Here is a 16,491-nt window from a genome sequence, read left to right on the forward strand (position 1 = left end):
AGAGGCCCAGAAGAAGAGAGAGAGAGAGTCCTGCTTACAGCCTGAAAGTAAGTGTCCCGCACTACAAGTCCCAGCAACCCTTTCCCTTTATTAGACAGGCGGCTGTGGTGCAGAACACTGACCTAAAGCTTCGCTGCAGCCATACAGCGGTACCAGCTGTGGCCAGGGCTGCCATCAGGGTATTACTACTGTGACTGGTGTACTGGGCTTGGTGAAGAGAGGGGGTAATCACTTAGCTTTATTAAGCGCCAGGCAGGACGGGTCCCTTCTCTTCACCAGGCCCCAGTCACAGCAGCAGCAGAGGGGTCCCGCAGTGTCGCTTCACTACCTTACATGACTAATTTGCATGCGAAGGGCGGAGCATGCAAATTAGTCATGTGCTGGAATGGAGGCAGGGTCATTAGAGCAGAGCAGGGCGTTGGCGTGTCATCGTTGGGCTGTACAGCAGGGTGGTGTGGTCATCACTCTGTGACCTCATTACAATCCTGCAAGTAGCAGCGACTGAGGTGGTGAGCACGTGGCAGTCGGCAGGAATAGGTAAGCGCTATGAGCTGAAGACGATTGCTGGGGGTGGTGAAGTGGCCCACCCACTGATCCCAGCCCAGGGGGGTCCCGCTGATCCCTGCCTGGGGCCGACCGCAGGCCTGACGACCCCAGCCCCTGCCTTGCTTCTGCTACATGCCCGGGAGGGTGCTGAAATGCATCATGGCTCACTGCTTAGAGAAGAAGCCGTGCGACATGGGAGCTGGGGAGGGTGAGTAAATTTTTTTTTTTTTTGCAGCAGCAGACAAATATGCCAGGAGGTCCCCAGGATGGGACAGATATACCGGGAGGAGGGGTCAGAAATCAGGCTGAGAACATATACACCCACGTGCTCATATATATATATATATATATATATTATATATATATATATATATATATTATATATATATATATATATATATATATATATATACTGTATAGAGAGAGAGAGAATTATTAGGCAAGTTTTATTTTAGAGGATTTTTTTTTTATTATTGATCAACAATTATGTTCTCAATCAACCCAAAAGACTCATAAATATCAAAGCTTAATATTTTTGTAAGTTGGAGTGTTTTTGTTTTTTTTTAGATTTGGCTATCTTAGGAGGATATCTGTTTGTGCAGGTAACTATTACTGTGCAGAATTATTAGGCAACTTAATAAAAACCAAATATATTCCCATCTCACTTGTTTATTTTCACCAGGTAAACCAATATATCTGCACAAAATTTAGAAATAAACATTTCTGACATGCAAAAACAAAACCCCAAAAAATTAGTGACCAATATAGCCACCTTTCTTTATGATGACACTCAACAGCCTACCATCCATAGATTCTGTCAGTTGCTTGATCTGTTTACGATCAACATTGCGTCCAGCAGCTACCACAGCCTCTCAGACGCTGTTCCGAGAGGTGTACTGGTTGCATCTGATGGAGCATTGTCCTGCATGAAAATCATGTTTTTCTTGAACGATAACAACTTCTTCCTTTACCACTGCTTGAAGAAGTTGTCTTCCAGAAACTGGCAGTAGGTCTGGGAGTTGACCTTCACTCCATCCTTAACCCGAAAAGGTCCCACAAGTTCATTTTTGATGATACCATTGTGACGCCCTGGCAAAACCAGGTAGTCACACAAATAGGCCCCCTCATAACACCGCTCCCACACAGGGTTAAAGCAGCCGACCTGAAACCCTAGTCACCCCCCTCAGGGAAGGACAGGCACACCAGTGAGCGGGACCAGGCGGAAAGGAAATTCCCACCTAGGGGTCTAGAGAGCCCGGGGCGGGAAAACAAACAGTCGAGTAGAGTCGAGTCGAGTCAAGTTTAGGAGAGTAGTTAGAAGGAGAAGTTGACAGGTGTCAGGGTCGGAGCCCTGACACACTGGCTAGGTGGCAGACGGTGGGTCACCGCCAGCAGGAGACGGGAAGACTGCTCGGCATATCTGAGGTGGACCAGGGCATGGTTGTAGCCCGCCGGTACCGACAGCGGAGAACCGACCCAGAAACCGTGCACAAAGGGGGTACTCGGACCCTGAAGCCAGGACTGGCACCGACGGCCTAGCTAATCAACTGATTGAGGGCAGGATTCCAGGTCCTTTCCCAACCTAAGTCCTGAAAAGTAGACAACCACCCACAGAGAGGGATAGGGCATCCGCCAGGGCCCAGTAGATCCCACGGGTTAGCGTCTGACAGGCACGGCTCCCAACCAGAGGACCGGGAGCCGACACCTGCATTACACACCGGGAAGTCTACATAGGAAAACAGAAAGTGCAGAGGAAAGGGATAGTGACCATCAGCCTGGGTGTGGGACCAGATACACCCGTCTGCGGCAGCCGACCACCATCACCTTGGTTTACCAAAAGACTCGTGTGATTGATTCAACAGTGAGTAACTTTCCCGGTCGGACCGGGTGCACTGGTCCCCTGCCGTTATCATCCCCTGCAGAGACACTGGGCGCCAGGGCCACCAATCCCTGCCCACGGAGGGGTTGACATCCAGCTGCCAGCCCATCTCCCCTGGGAGCCCCACAACAGCAGCGATGGTGCTACATCTCACCACACACCGTGGGTGGCGTCACTGACAGTTTTAACAACCCCCATGCAAATACGTCCCCCCTTTTTATTCGAAGTGTCCGTGTGACCCCCGGGTCCGGTAGTGTCCCTCGAGCCATACCGCAGATCCGGATCCGAGCAGCATGGCTGCTGGCACGGGGGCGGCACACCATCACATACCAGTACCCCACTTCCACCTTGCTGGCGTCTGAGTCGGAGTGGAGCTCTCTGCCCTTTACTGATCCAGCCTCTGGCCCATCCATCTGGCTGATCAAGAGTCACTCTCATTTCATCAGTCCATAAAACCTTTGAAAAATCAGTCTTAAGATATTTCTTGGCCCAGTCTTGATGTTTTATCTCATGTTTCTTGTTCAAAGGTGGTCGTTTTTCAGCCTTCCTTACCTTGGCCGTGTCCTTGAGTGTGGCACACCTTGTGCTTTTTGATACTCCAGTAACGTTGTAGCTCTGAAATATGGCCAAACTGGTGGCAAATGGCACCTTGGCAGCTTAACGCTTAATTTTCCTCAATTCATGGGCAGTTATTTTGCGCCTTTTTTGCCCAACATGCTTCTTGCGACCCTGTTGGCTATTTGCCATGAAACGCTTGATTGTTTGGTGATCACACTTCAAAAGTTTGGCAATTTGATGACTGCTGCATCCTTCTGCAAGACACATTTTTGGACTTTTCAGAACCCGTCAAATCTCTCTTCTGACCCATTTTGCCAAAGGAAAGGAAGTTGCCTAATAATTAAGTGCACCTTATATAAGGTGTTGATGTCATTCATTACACCACACCCCTCCACATTACAGAGATGCACATCACCTGATTTACTGAATTGGTAGTTGGCTCTCAAGCCTATACAGTTTGGAGTAGGGCAACATGTGTAAAAATTATCATGTGATCAAAATACTCATTTGCCTAATAATTGTGCACATTGTGTGTGTGTGTGTGTGTGTGTGTGTGTGTGTGTGTGTGTGTATAATATATATATATATACATACATACATACATACATACATGAGAAGGCCCCCAGGATGGGACATATATACCAGGAGGACATATTCACCAGGAGGGGCAGAAACCAAGCTGGGAGCATATATACCCGCATGTGCCCAGGAGGGGGATATATATATATATATCAGGAGGCCCCCAGGATGGGACATATATGGGACATATAAGGATATACTGGGAGGCGGACATATTCACAAGGAGGGGCAGAAGCCAGGCTGGGAGCATATAGACTCGCATGTGCCCAGGAGGGGATACTATATATACATATATATATATATATATATATATATATATATATATATATATATATATATATTAAATATATATTAAATATATGAAACTGAAATAGCTGTTGCAAAAACCCAAATTGTTGTAAAGAAAAAAAGGTTAACATTAATAGGGATGCCCAAACTTTTTCATATGACATATATATATATATATATATATATATATATATATATATATATATATATATATAGTCATATGAAAAAGTTTGGGCATCCCTATTAATGTTAACCTTTTTTCTTTACAACAATTTGGGTTTTTGCAACAGCTATTTCAGTTTCATATATCTAATAACTGATGGACTGAGTAATATTTATGGATTGAAATGAGGTTTATTGTACTAACAGAAAATGTGCAATCCGCATTTAAACAAAATTTGACCGGTGCAAAAGTATGGGCACCTCAACATAAAAGTGACATTAATATTTTGTAGATCCTCCTTTTGCAAACATAACAGCCTCTAGTTGCTTCCTGTAGATTTTAATGAGTTCCTGGATCCTGGATGAAGGTATATTTGACCATTCCTGTTTACAAAACAATTCCAGTTCAGTTAAGTTTGATGGTCGCCGAGCATGGACAGCACACTTCAAATCATCCCACAGATTTTCAATGATATTCAGGTCTGGGGACTGGGATGGCCATTCCAGAACATTGTAATTCTTCTTCTGCTTGAATGCCTGAGTAGATTTGGAGCAGTGTTTTGGATCATTGTCTTGCTGAAATATCCATCCCCTGCGTAACTTCAACTTCATCACGGATTCTTGCACATTATTGTCAAGAATCTGCTGATGCTGAGTTGAATCCATGCGACCCTCAACTTTAACAAGATTCCCGGTGCCAGCATTGGCCACACAGCCCCAAAGCATGATGGAACCTCCACCAAATTTTACTGTGGGTAGCAAGTGCTTTTCTTGGAATGCCGTGTTTTTTTGCCTCCATGCATAACGCCTTTTTGTATGACCAAACAACTCAATCTTTGTTTCATCAGTCCACAGGACCTTCTTCCAAAATGTAACTGGCTTGTCCAATTGTGCTTTTGCATACCTCAGGCGACTGTTTGTGGCGTGCTTGCAGAAACGGCTTCTTTCGTATCACTCTCCCATACAGCTTCTCCTTGTACAAAGTGCGCTGTATTGTTGACCGATGCACATTGACACCATCTGCAGCAAGATGATGCTGCAGGTCTTTGGAGGTGGTCTGTGGATTGTCCTTGACTGTTCTCACCATTCTTCTTCTCTGCCTTTCTGATATTTTTCTTGGTCTGCCACTTCTGGGCTTAACCAGAACTGTACCTGTGTTCTTCCATTTCCTTACTATGTTCCTTACAGTGGAAACTGACAGTTTAAATCTCTGAGACAACTTTTTGTATCCTTCCCCTGAACAACTATGTTGAATAATCTTTGTTTTCAGATCATTTGAGAGTTGTTTTGAGGAGCCCATGATGCCACTCTTCATAGGAGAGTCAAATAGGAGAACAACTTGCAAGTGGCCACCTTACATACCTTTTTCTCATGATTGGATACACCTGCCTATGAAGTTCAAAGCTCAATGAGGTTAAAAAACCAATTTAGTGCTTTAGTAAGTCAGTAAAAAGTAGTTAGGAGTGTTCAAATCAAGAAATTGATAAGGGTGCCCATACTTTTGCACCGGTCAAATTTTGTTTAAATGCAGATTGCACATTTTCTGTTAGTACAATAAACCACATTTCAATCCAGAAATATTACTGAGTCCATCAGTTATTAGATATATGAAACTGAAATAGCTGTTGCAAAACCCCAAATTGTTGTAAAGAAAAAAGGTTAACATTAATAGGGGTGCCCAAACTTTTTCATATGACTGTGTGTATATATGTATATATATATATATATATATATATATATATATATATAATATATATTACTGTGTATGTATGTATGTGTGTATATATACATACATACATACATACATACATACATACATACAAGCTCCTCGATGAACTGATCAGTCAGCAGGCAGTTCTCATCTATCACCCCCTCCGGTTCCACCTGCCGAACAGCTCTCATTGCCTCCTGCAGGTTTAAAGCATAGTCCCGAATACTATCCTGCACCTTTTGCTTGCATCCGTACAATCGCATCTTTATCTTGGCTGCTATATGCGTATCAAAGGTTTCCTTGAGTTTAGTCAAAATATCCTTTGCTACTCTTTTATCAGTCTCCGGCCGGGCTGCCCCGGTCAGTTGACCAATAAGGACCCTGGCTTTCTGGTCCTCCGTCATAGGGTACACCCGGAATAAACTGTAAAATCCTTCCTTGAAGTCAGCCAGGGTAAATGCCTCCCTGGAATACTGGGGTAGCCACGTTGCTTCTGGGAGTTATGGCATGATAAACGGCAGCACCAGAGCTGGGGTCACTGCCGCAGCTCCAGCAACAGGGACAGTTTGGTCTCTTTCCTCCCTGGACATGTCTTTGCAGGCTCAGGGCTTCCTACTGGTTTCCGGCAGCTGGGCTCTCTCTTAGTGTGCTTTGTGGACTCCGCCCACAAAGGCACGCCCCCTTGTTTCCTGCTCTGTGCAAGTAAAGGCAGCTGTCCTTTTTTGGGAACACAGTTTCACACAGTTCGTTAAGGTGCACAGTATCCGTCTGGCCTGGACATATTTTCCTGTTCGTGACGCCAAATGTAGCACCCCAGGGGGTCAGGGAAAATACTCGTCACCGGGCTGGTGAGAGTTAGGGAATGTCACGGGTGGCCCTGCCTGGTTTTGTGACCCCAAGGTGTACACGGAGGGAGAGGGGGTAATGACGGAGATGGTGGAGGTTGATTTCGTGATGCCACCTGCGGTATGTGACCAGGAATTAGCCGCTGCTGCTCTCGCTGTCCTCCAGGGCGGATGGTAGTAGCAGCCGAGGTGTTTCTGCTCCCCAGAGGTGGAGCGGGTCCCGGGGAGGATGATGAGGGGAGTAGTGATGGCGAACGCCAAGGCGCAGGTCGGCGGCGCCGGGAATGACAGGCGGACACATTCTCTGCGGGTTCCGTGTGATATGCTGCTCTGTTATGTGAAGAATTTAGACTGAGGCTCCCACATCAGGCATGATGTAATGACATCAACACCATGCTACACTGAGGTGCATAGGCCGAATGATGAAACATGGACCGTCGTGTTTCAACTTTGTATTCAATTGTATCTGCACGTCACTGATGGCCCCCAACAGCAACTCACAGTATGATGACTCCTACAACTTCCTACACACAATATAATGACCACCCACAGCTCAACACATAGTATGATGGCTTCCAAAGCCTCTCACACACACAGTATAATGGCCTCCACAGGTTGCTCCTATATTTTCATGTAATTTCTTTTCTTACTAACACTACTGAAATCTACATGTGCCTATGACTTTGGCTTTTCACTTACGATCATCAGAGTGGACAATTTGAAAGTTCTTGATAGAAGGGTGTGTCACCCGTCCATGAAAGTTCAGGACATAAGACTGTGTTTCTTCATTCCACACTGGGCTCTTATTGTGTAATTCTATTACATTCTCCACGTTCTTGTTCTGCCATCGTTGGAGTAGTCCATCATTATCCTGTTAGAAAAAACCCAACCAAGAAAAAATTGATTACATACAATATATCACAAGTACTCGTTCAAATTATTATTAGCATTTGCTGTTTGACATGTTAAATAAAGGGTTAATACTCTCCTTTTTTCCCACCTTGTTATTAGCTATTATGCTATAATGTGTGCTGTATCACATCAATTAGATTTTAAGTATTATGCTGCATTGTAGGTTGCATACTGTTGCAAAATTGTGTTTGTTTTTTTTTGGTTTTTTTTTTTTTTTTAAATAGGGCTTTTATAGAGAATGTTTGCCCAACACCATGAGTAAGGGCAGTCTAACACCTGAAACGTCTTGGGCATATGTGTTATCGACATAGCAGTATAAGTAGTGATGGGCGAGCACTAAAATGCTTGGGTGCTCATTACTCGTGTCAAACAATTTCTAATGCTCAGGTGCTCGTTTTGACTAATGAGCATAATGGCAGTCAATTGGAAACTCAAGCATGTTTCTGGCAGATGCCCCTAGTCTTAGAGATCTTAGAGGGTACTGTACATCACCGAAATGGATGGAAACACCAATGATATGGAATGGGAACAGCATGGGGAAGATGCCTGGATGCAGGGTCACCATCACGGCATTATTCCCTTACTGGTATATGGGACCCGGTGAGCAGACCCAAGGAAGGGGGGCCCAGACCGGGCTTTCCCTTTTCTGCTTCCACTCACTGGGCCACGGGGTAGGATTTGGCCAGTTCTGTATTCAGCTGAAATATATTGCTCCATACCAAACCAGGAATAGTTAACAACCGCGAGCCTCAGAGGCTGGCAGTAGATGTTGGCTCATGCTTCACCGGATTATGATGTCACGATAATGTGCCAGCACGTCCAGTGCTGTATATGAGGAAGGAAGATGACGTCACGGGACCATGGCCTGGTGGGACGGAACTTTTTTTTTTTTGTATGAAAGGCTGCAATATGGGCACAGACAAATGGGGACAGGAGGAAGAAACATAATAGGGCAGGATGAAAAAAACATTGAGGGAGGATGAAGAAACATATGGGTGCAGAATTAATTAACATATGGGTGCAGAATGAAGAAACAAATTGGGGCAGGATGAAGAAACATATAGGGGTACAATGAGGCGACGCACCCACGGGGTCTTGGGGAATTACTTGTCACCGGGCCGGTGTTGGGAGTTTGGGATGTCACAGTGGCCTGGCCTGGCTCCGTGATCCTGCGGTGTCAACCAAAAAATGATGGTGATGTTGGTGATGGAGGGAGTAGCTGTCTTTCGTGACGCCACCTGTGGTATGCGGCTATAATGGAAACAACCGCTGCGCAGGGTCTCTCTCGGCTGGGGCGGATGATAACGCAGCTCAGATGTTGCAGTTCTCCAGAGACAGAGTTAGGCCCCAGGGAGGATGTTGAGAGTAGAGTTGAGCGCAGTTCGTGGTTCGTGGTTCTCCAGTTCGCGGTTCGAGTGATTTTGGGGGGGTGTTCTAGATCGAACTAGAACTCGAGCTTTTTGCTAAAAGTTTGTTAGAACCGTTCTCGAACATAACTCGAGCTATCAGCAAAAAGCCAAGCTAATTACTAGCTGGCTTTTCGCTGTAATAGTGTAAGTCACTCTGTGACTCATACTATTATGAAATTTCAGCGTATAGTGTGCGGGGACTGCGCGTTCAGATCACTGCTGCCGGGATAATGGCGATTGCCATTTTTTTTTTCTTTTCTTCCTTCCCTAAGCGCGCGTGTAGTGGAGCGGGCCAGCATGTCAGCCAATCCCAGACACACACACAGCTAAGTGGACTTTTTGCCAGATAAGCAAGGGCATGTGTCATAGGATGTCCATGTCACATGTCTCTGCATTATAAATACGGGGATCTGCCCGTCAGGACGCCATTATCTGCCTTCTGCTTCTGGGTGACAGTCACCGCAGACGCAGCGCCTGTCGCCGATCCTGCTGTGTACGCTCTACACACAGCGCTATACAGAATAGGGATAGAAGTTTCTTTCAGCCCTTTTAAGGGATAATTACAGCAGGCTCACAGCCATAGGTGACAGTCAGGTCCGTGGAAACAGTTTTTAACAGCTACAGATAAGGGCGTCTGTGTAGCTAAGCTCAGGGACTTCCTTGCTGCATTTCACCATTAGGAGGGATAGAAAGTGAGGCTTCCTTTCCTCTACACTGACCCACAACCCAGCCACTGTACCCATCTGCCCTTTTTAGCAAAGCCATTTTAATTGCAGAGTGCTGCCAGTTAGTGCCATCCAAAGAGTGGCTGTTGTCCTCCATTATTGTGGCACTTGTGCCAAGCAAGTCCCACCACCTCTGCCTTCTCCCCTCCTGCACATTTTTGCAAAGCCATTTTAATTGAAAAGAGTGCTGCCAGTTAGTGGCATCCAAAAAGTGGCTGTTGGACTTCATTAGTGTCCCACTGGTGCCAAGCTATTTCCAGCACCTCTGCATTGCACCCTCAAACTCATTTTTACTAATCCATTATAATAGCAAACACTGAGGAAACTTAGTGGCATCCAAAAAGTGGCTGTTGGACTTCATTAGTGTCCCACTGGTGCCAAGCTATTTCCAGCACCTCTGCATTGCACCCTCAAACTCATTTTTACTAAGCTATTAGAATAGCAAACTGTGCTGCCAGTTTAAGGGCCATAGTTGCATTGTCGGGAATAGTTATTGTTGTTTGTTCTGCTGTCAAAAAAGCTAGACCACCGCTGCAATCTACACCACCTCTCAATTTTTACCAGCACATTTAAGTGCACAATCTTGTCTCAATCAAAATGAGTGGCAAAATGACAGATGCTGGTGGAAAGGGGAACAGTCGTGTTTAAAAAGGAAAAAAAGTTTGTGTCCGTGGGGAAGGTGGCAAAGCTCTATTAATATCTGCTGAAGATAGGCCATCTACCAGCAAAAGTAAGATGTCTACTACTTTCCGTGGACAATCTAATGTGCTCCCTTTTTTACGGACAAGAAGAACTGGAATAAAGGTAGATGATGCCCAAAAAAAGAAAATGCTTGAATGGATCTCAAGTGGTCCAACAAGTGCCCTCTCCTCCACCTCAACTACCGCATCCAAAAAACACCAGTCCTCTGAGTTGTCATCCCAATCACACTTGCTTTCTCCCAGCTCTCAAGTCTCCATCCGCCTTGCACAGTATGGTGGAACAGAGATGGCTGAGTCTACAGAGCTGTTCAGTCACACAATAGCCTGGGAATCAGAGGTCTGCTCCCAAGCTACAGTGAGTACAGACCAGGAAATGGTCTGCAGTGATGCCCAGAACCTTTTGTGACTCATATTCAGGCCCTGATGACCAAGTTTCTGAGCATAATGCAGACCTTTATTCACAAACTGTAACACCTGTTGTTATAGACAATGAGGAACATACTGATTATGATGAGACGCAGATACCAGATTGTCATGACAACTTAAATATTCATTCAGGGCAGGAAGAGGCTCGGTCTGATGGTGAGGGGAGTGCAAACACAACAATTGATGAGGAAGTTCTAGATCCCACCTACTGTCAACCCACAGTCAGGCACTCGAGGAGGTCAACAGAGGCGGTGGCGGAGGATGCAACTGACGACAAAGTTACCTTCCTAGACAGAGGAGGAGTACTGGTAGCATGTCTACAACTGCATCCTCAGCCACTACTCTGCCTCTGAGCACTAGTCGGGGTGGCTCAGCAGGTCGCATGCCCTCTAAGCCTTGCCTAGCCTGGTCCTTTTTTGACCTTGCAAAGGATCGCCCAAATCATGTGATCTGTAAAATTTGTCGGGTGTGTGTTAGTAGAGGCCAAAACCTCAGCAATTTGACAACTTCTTCCATGAATCGTCACATGAATAAATATCATATGTCCCAGTGGAAAGCTCACCGTGCTGCAATGCGGCCTAGCGAAGCGGACCATCCACCGCCTGCCCCTTCCAGTGCATCTGCGCGCTCTTCATCTTCTAGGACTGTGGGGACAGCTGTCACACCTGGTTTTCCGCGCACAACTTCCACCACTGTAACCGCAACAGGCAGTTTGCTTGGTAGATTGTCAGTTGGTTTGGAAGGGGAAACAAGTGCGTGTGTACAGCTCTCTCAGACATCGATAGCACCAACGTTGGATGAAGGCAACATCATGTCTACGCCTGCACTTTCCTCACAAACCTGCATTTTTCCAGGGACACCCTACTCAGCACCGTCTACACACAGCAGCCAGATGTCTGTCCCTCAGATGTGGACAAATAAAAGGCCATTTCCTGCGACCCATGACAAAGCTAAGAGGTTGACTTTATCCCTCTGTAAGCTCTTGGCTACCGAAATGCTGCCTTTCCGCCTGGTGGACACACAGGATTTTAGAGACCTTATCTCTGTCGCTGTGCCCCAGTACCAGATGCCCAGTCGCCATTACTTCTCTAACAAAGGTGTGCCTGCGCTACACCAGCATATCGCACACAACATCACCGCTTCCTTGAGAAACTCAGTGTGTGAACGGGTGCATTTCACCACCGATACTTGGACCAGTAAGCATGGACAGGGACGATACATGTCGCTGACTGGGCACTGGGTAACTATGGTGATAGATGGTGAAGGGTCTGCTGCACAAGTCTTGCCGTCCCCACGACTTGTGTGTCAATCCTCTGTCTGTCCAAGTTCCTCCACTGCTTCTGCCTCCTCAACCTTGTCTGGGTCCTCCACCTCCGCCCCAAGCCTGCCTGGTCAGGCCACCAGTGTTGGAACTGTGCAGAAGGAATCACGCACCCCTCATTACTATGCTGGCAGAAGAGCGCAACGGCATCAGGCGGTCTTTATCTTGAAATGTCTTGGAACTAAGAGTCACACAGCGGCTGAGTTGTGGGCAGCTCTGGAGACTGAGTTTGGTAAATGGTTGTCTCCACTCAACCTGCAGCCTGGTAAGGCCATGTGCGACAATGCTGCAAACCTGGGTGCGGCCCTTCGCCTGGGCAAGGTGACACACGTGCCTTGTATGGCTCACGTGTTGAACCTTGTTGTCCAGCAATTTTTAACACACTATCCCTGCCTAGATGGCCTTCTGAACAGGGCACGAAAACTGTCTGCTCACTTCCGCTGTTCAACCGCCGAAGCTGAGCGACTTGCATCGCCCCAGACGTCTTTCGGCCTGCCGGTTCATCGCCTGAAAAGCGATGTGCTGACACGCGGGAATTCGACTCTCCACTAGAGATGAGCGAACCGGTCCCGGTTCGGCTCGAGGTCGGTTCGTCGAACGGAGGTCCCGTTCGAGTTCGGCTCGTCGAACGTTCGACGAACCGAACTCGAACTGCATAGGAAACAATGGCAGGCAATCACAAACACAGAAAAACACCTAGAAAACACCCTCAAAGGTGTCCAAAAGGTGACAAACAACTCACAACACAACACAAACACATGGGAAAGTGACAAGGACATATACTCATGCGAAAACAAAACAGCTGGACAAGGAAAAAGAGGAGGACACACAGATATATGAGTATATGCAAGGAAACATCGATTCCATTATTGTGCAACTTGAGCCCTGCTCATTTTAGGCTTCCAATCTGGATAAATTGCCTGAGCTCGCCACGTACGCCTTGGGGATCTTGTCGTGTCCTGCAGCCAGCGTTCTCTCGGAACCTGTCTTCAGTGCTGCTGGGGGTCTGCTGGCAGATAAGCACACGCGTCTGTCCACTGACAATGTGGACATGGCTCTCAGAGGACTTTTCTTCCCCTGGGTCAGCCAGGGGAGGCGAAAGGCACGCGTATTTTTGAGAGTGCTTCATGCAAAGCATCTTTTGCATCTTGAAAATGGGGGTCAACTGATGCCAGTCAAGTGGGGTGTGTGTGGCCCAATTAGTGGAAACGAGGGAGACTGTGGTTGGAGTCCCCTCGCTGTGTTTCTAAAAGAACCAAGATGAACAAGTCATGGCTCTCAGACGACTTTTCTTCCCCTGGGTCAGTCAGGGGACGGGAAAGGCACGCGTATTTTTGAGAGTGCTTTATGCAAAGCATCTGTTTCTTATTGAAAAGGGGGGTCAACCCATGCCAGTCAAGTGGGGTGTGTGTGGCCCAGTTAGTGGCAACGAGGGAGACTGTGGTTGGAGTCCCCTCGCTGTGTTTCTAAAAGAACCAAGATGAACAAGTCATGGCTCTCAGAGGACTTTTCTTCCCCTGGGTCAGCCAGGAGACGGGAAAGGCACGCTTATTTTTGAGAGTGCTTCATGCAAAGCATCTGTTTCTTATTCAAAAGGGGGGTCAACCCATGCCAGTCAAGTGGGGTGTGTGTGGCCCAGTTAGTGGCAACGAGGGAGACTGTGGTTGGAGTCCCCTCGCTGTGTTTCTAAAAGAACCAAGATGAACAAGTCATGGCTCTCAGAGGACTTTTCTTCCCCTGGGTCAGCCAGGGGACGGGAAAGGCACGCGTATTTTTGAGAGTGCTTCATGCAAAGCATCTGTTTCTTATTCAAAAGGGGGGTCAACCCATGCCAGTCAAGTGGGGTGTGTGTGGCCCAGTTAGTGGCAACGAGGGAGACTGTGGTTGGAGTCCCCTCGCTGTGTTTCTAAAAGAACCAAGATGAACAAGTCATGGCTCTCAGAGGACTTTTCTTCCCCTGGGTCAGCCAGGGGACGGGAAAGGCACGCGTATTTTTGAGAGTGCTTCATGCAAAGCATCTGTTTCTTATTCAAAAGGGGGGTCAACCCATGCCAGTCAAGTGGGGTGTGTGTGGCCCAGTTAGTGGCAACGAGGGAGACTGTGGTTGGAGTCCCCTCGCTGTGTTTCTAAAAGAACCAAGATGAACAAGTCATGGCTCTCAGAGGACTTTTCTTCCCCTGGGTCAGCCAGGGGACGGGAAAGGCACGCGTATTTTTGAGAGTGCTTCATGCAAAGCATCTGTTTCTTATTCAAAAGGGGGGTCAACCCATGCCAGTCAAGTGGGGTGTGTGTGGCCCAGTTAGTGGCAACGAGGGAGACTGTGGTTGGAGTCCCCTCGCTGTGTTTCTAAAAGAACCAAGATGAACAAGTCATGGCTCTCAGAGGACTTTTCTTCCCCTGGGTCAGCCAGGGGATGGGAAAGGCACGCTTATTTTTGAGAGTGCTTCATGCAAAGCATCTGTTTCTTATTCAAAAGGGGGGTCAACCCATGCCAGTCAAGTGGGGTGTGTGTGGCCCAGTTAGTGGCAACGAGGGAGACTGTGGTTGAAGTCCCCTCGCTGTGTTTCTAAAAGAACCAAGATGAACAAGTCATGGCTCTCAGAGGACTTTTCTTCCCCTGGGTCAGCCAGGGGACGGGAAAGGCACGCGTATTTTTGAGAGTGCTTCATGCAAAGCATCTGTTTCTTATTCAAAAGGGGGGTCAACTCATGCCAGTCAAGTGGGGTGTGTGTGGCCCAGTTAGTGGCAACGAGGGAGACTGTGGTTGGAGTCCCCTCGCTGTGTTTCTAAAAGAACCAAGATGAACAAGTCATGGCTCTCAGAGGACTTTTCTTCCCCTGGGTCAGCCAGGGGACGGCAAAGGCACGCGTATTTTTGAGAGTGCTTCATGCAAAGCATCTGTTTCTTATTCAAAAGGGGGGTCAACCCATGCCAGTCAAGTGGGGTGTGTGTGGCCCAGTTAGTGGCAACGAGGGAGACTGTGGTTGGAGTCCCCTCGCTGTGTTTCTAAAAGAACCAAGATGAACAAGTCATGGCTCTCAGAGGACTTTTCTTCCCCTGGGTCAGCCAGGGGACGGGAAAGGCACGCGTATTTTTGAGAGTGCTTCATGCAAAGCATCTGTTTCTTATTCAAAAGGGGGGTCAACCCATGCCAGTCAAGTGGGGTGTGTGTGGCCCAGTTAGTGGCAACGAGGGAGACTGTGGTTGGAGTCCCCTCGCTGTGTTTCTAAAAGAACCAAGATGAACAAGTCATGGCTCTCAGAGGACTTTTCTTCCCCTGGGTCAGCCAGGGGACGGGAAAGGCACGCCTATTTTTGAGAGTGCTTCATGCAAAGCATCTGTTTCTTATTCAAAAGAGGGGTCAACCCATGCCAGTCAAGTGGGGTGTGTGTGGCCCAGTTAGTGGCAACGAGGGAGACTGTGGTTGGAGTCCCCTCGCTGTGTTTCTAAAAGAACCAAGATGAACAAGTCATGGCTCTCAGAGGACTTTTCTTCCCCTGGGTCAGCCAGGGGACGGGAAAGGCACGCGTATTTTTGAGAGTGCTTCATGCAAAGCATCTGTTTCTTATTCAAAAGGGGGGTCAACCCATGCCAGTCAAGTGGGGTGTGTGTGGCCCAGTTAGTGGCAACGAGGGAGACTGTGGTTGGAGTCCCCTCGCTGTGTTTCTAAAAGAACCAAGATGAACAAGTCATGGCTCTCAGAGGACTTTTCTTCCCCTGGGTCAGCCAGGGGACGGGAAAGGCACGCGTATTTTTGAGAGTGCTTCATGCAAAGCATCTGTTTCTTATTCAAAAGGGGGGTCAACCCATGCCAGTCAAGTGGGGTGTGTGTGGCCCAGTTAGTGGCAACGAGGGAGACTGTGGTTGGAGTCCCCTCGCTGTGTTTCTAAAAGAACCAAGATGAACAAGTCATGGCTCTCAGAGGACTTTTCTTCCCCTGGGTCAGCCAGGGGACAGCAAAGGCACGCGTATTTTTGAGAGTGCTTCATGCAAAGCATCTGTTTCTTATTCAAAAGGGGGGTCAACCCATGCCAGTCAAGTGGGGTGTGTGTGGCCCAGTTAGTGGCAACGAGGGAGACTGTGGTTGGAGTCCCCTCGCTGTGTTTCTAAAAGAACCAAGATGAACAAGTCATGGCTCTCAGAGGACTTATCTTCCCCTGGGTCAGCCAGGGGACGGCAAAGGCACGCGTATTTTTGAGAATGCTTCATGCAAAGCATCTGTTTCTTATTCAAAAGGGGGGTCAACCCATGCCAGTCAAGTGGGGTGTGTGTGGCCCAGTTAGTGGCAACGAGGGAGACTGTGGTTGGAGTCCCCTCGCTGTGTTTCTAAAAGAACCAAGATGAACAAGTCATGGCTCTCAGAGGACTTTTCTTCCCCTGGGTCAGCCAGGGGATGGGAAAGGCACGCGTATTTTTGAGAGTGCTTCAT

The 16,491-nt window shown here is 47.6% G+C and overlaps 1 protein-coding gene across 1 annotated transcript in view; it reads right to left on the reverse strand.

Annotated features, from left to right (window-relative positions):
• LOC142289924 (tubby-related protein 1-like) overlaps positions 1-16,491 on the reverse strand; it is a 265,154-nt gene that overhangs the window by 39,211 nt on the left and 209,452 nt on the right. The window contains exon 5 of the mRNA XM_075333866.1: positions 7,268-7,439. Within this exon, the coding sequence (XP_075189981.1) occupies positions 7,268-7,439 (172 nt within the window). The remainder of the gene's footprint in view (positions 1-7,267; positions 7,440-16,491) is intronic.

This window comes from Anomaloglossus baeobatrachus, chromosome 2, assembly GCF_048569485.1.
Source record: "Anomaloglossus baeobatrachus isolate aAnoBae1 chromosome 2, aAnoBae1.hap1, whole genome shotgun sequence".
Lineage (NCBI taxonomy): Eukaryota > Metazoa > Chordata > Amphibia > Anura > Aromobatidae > Anomaloglossus > Anomaloglossus baeobatrachus.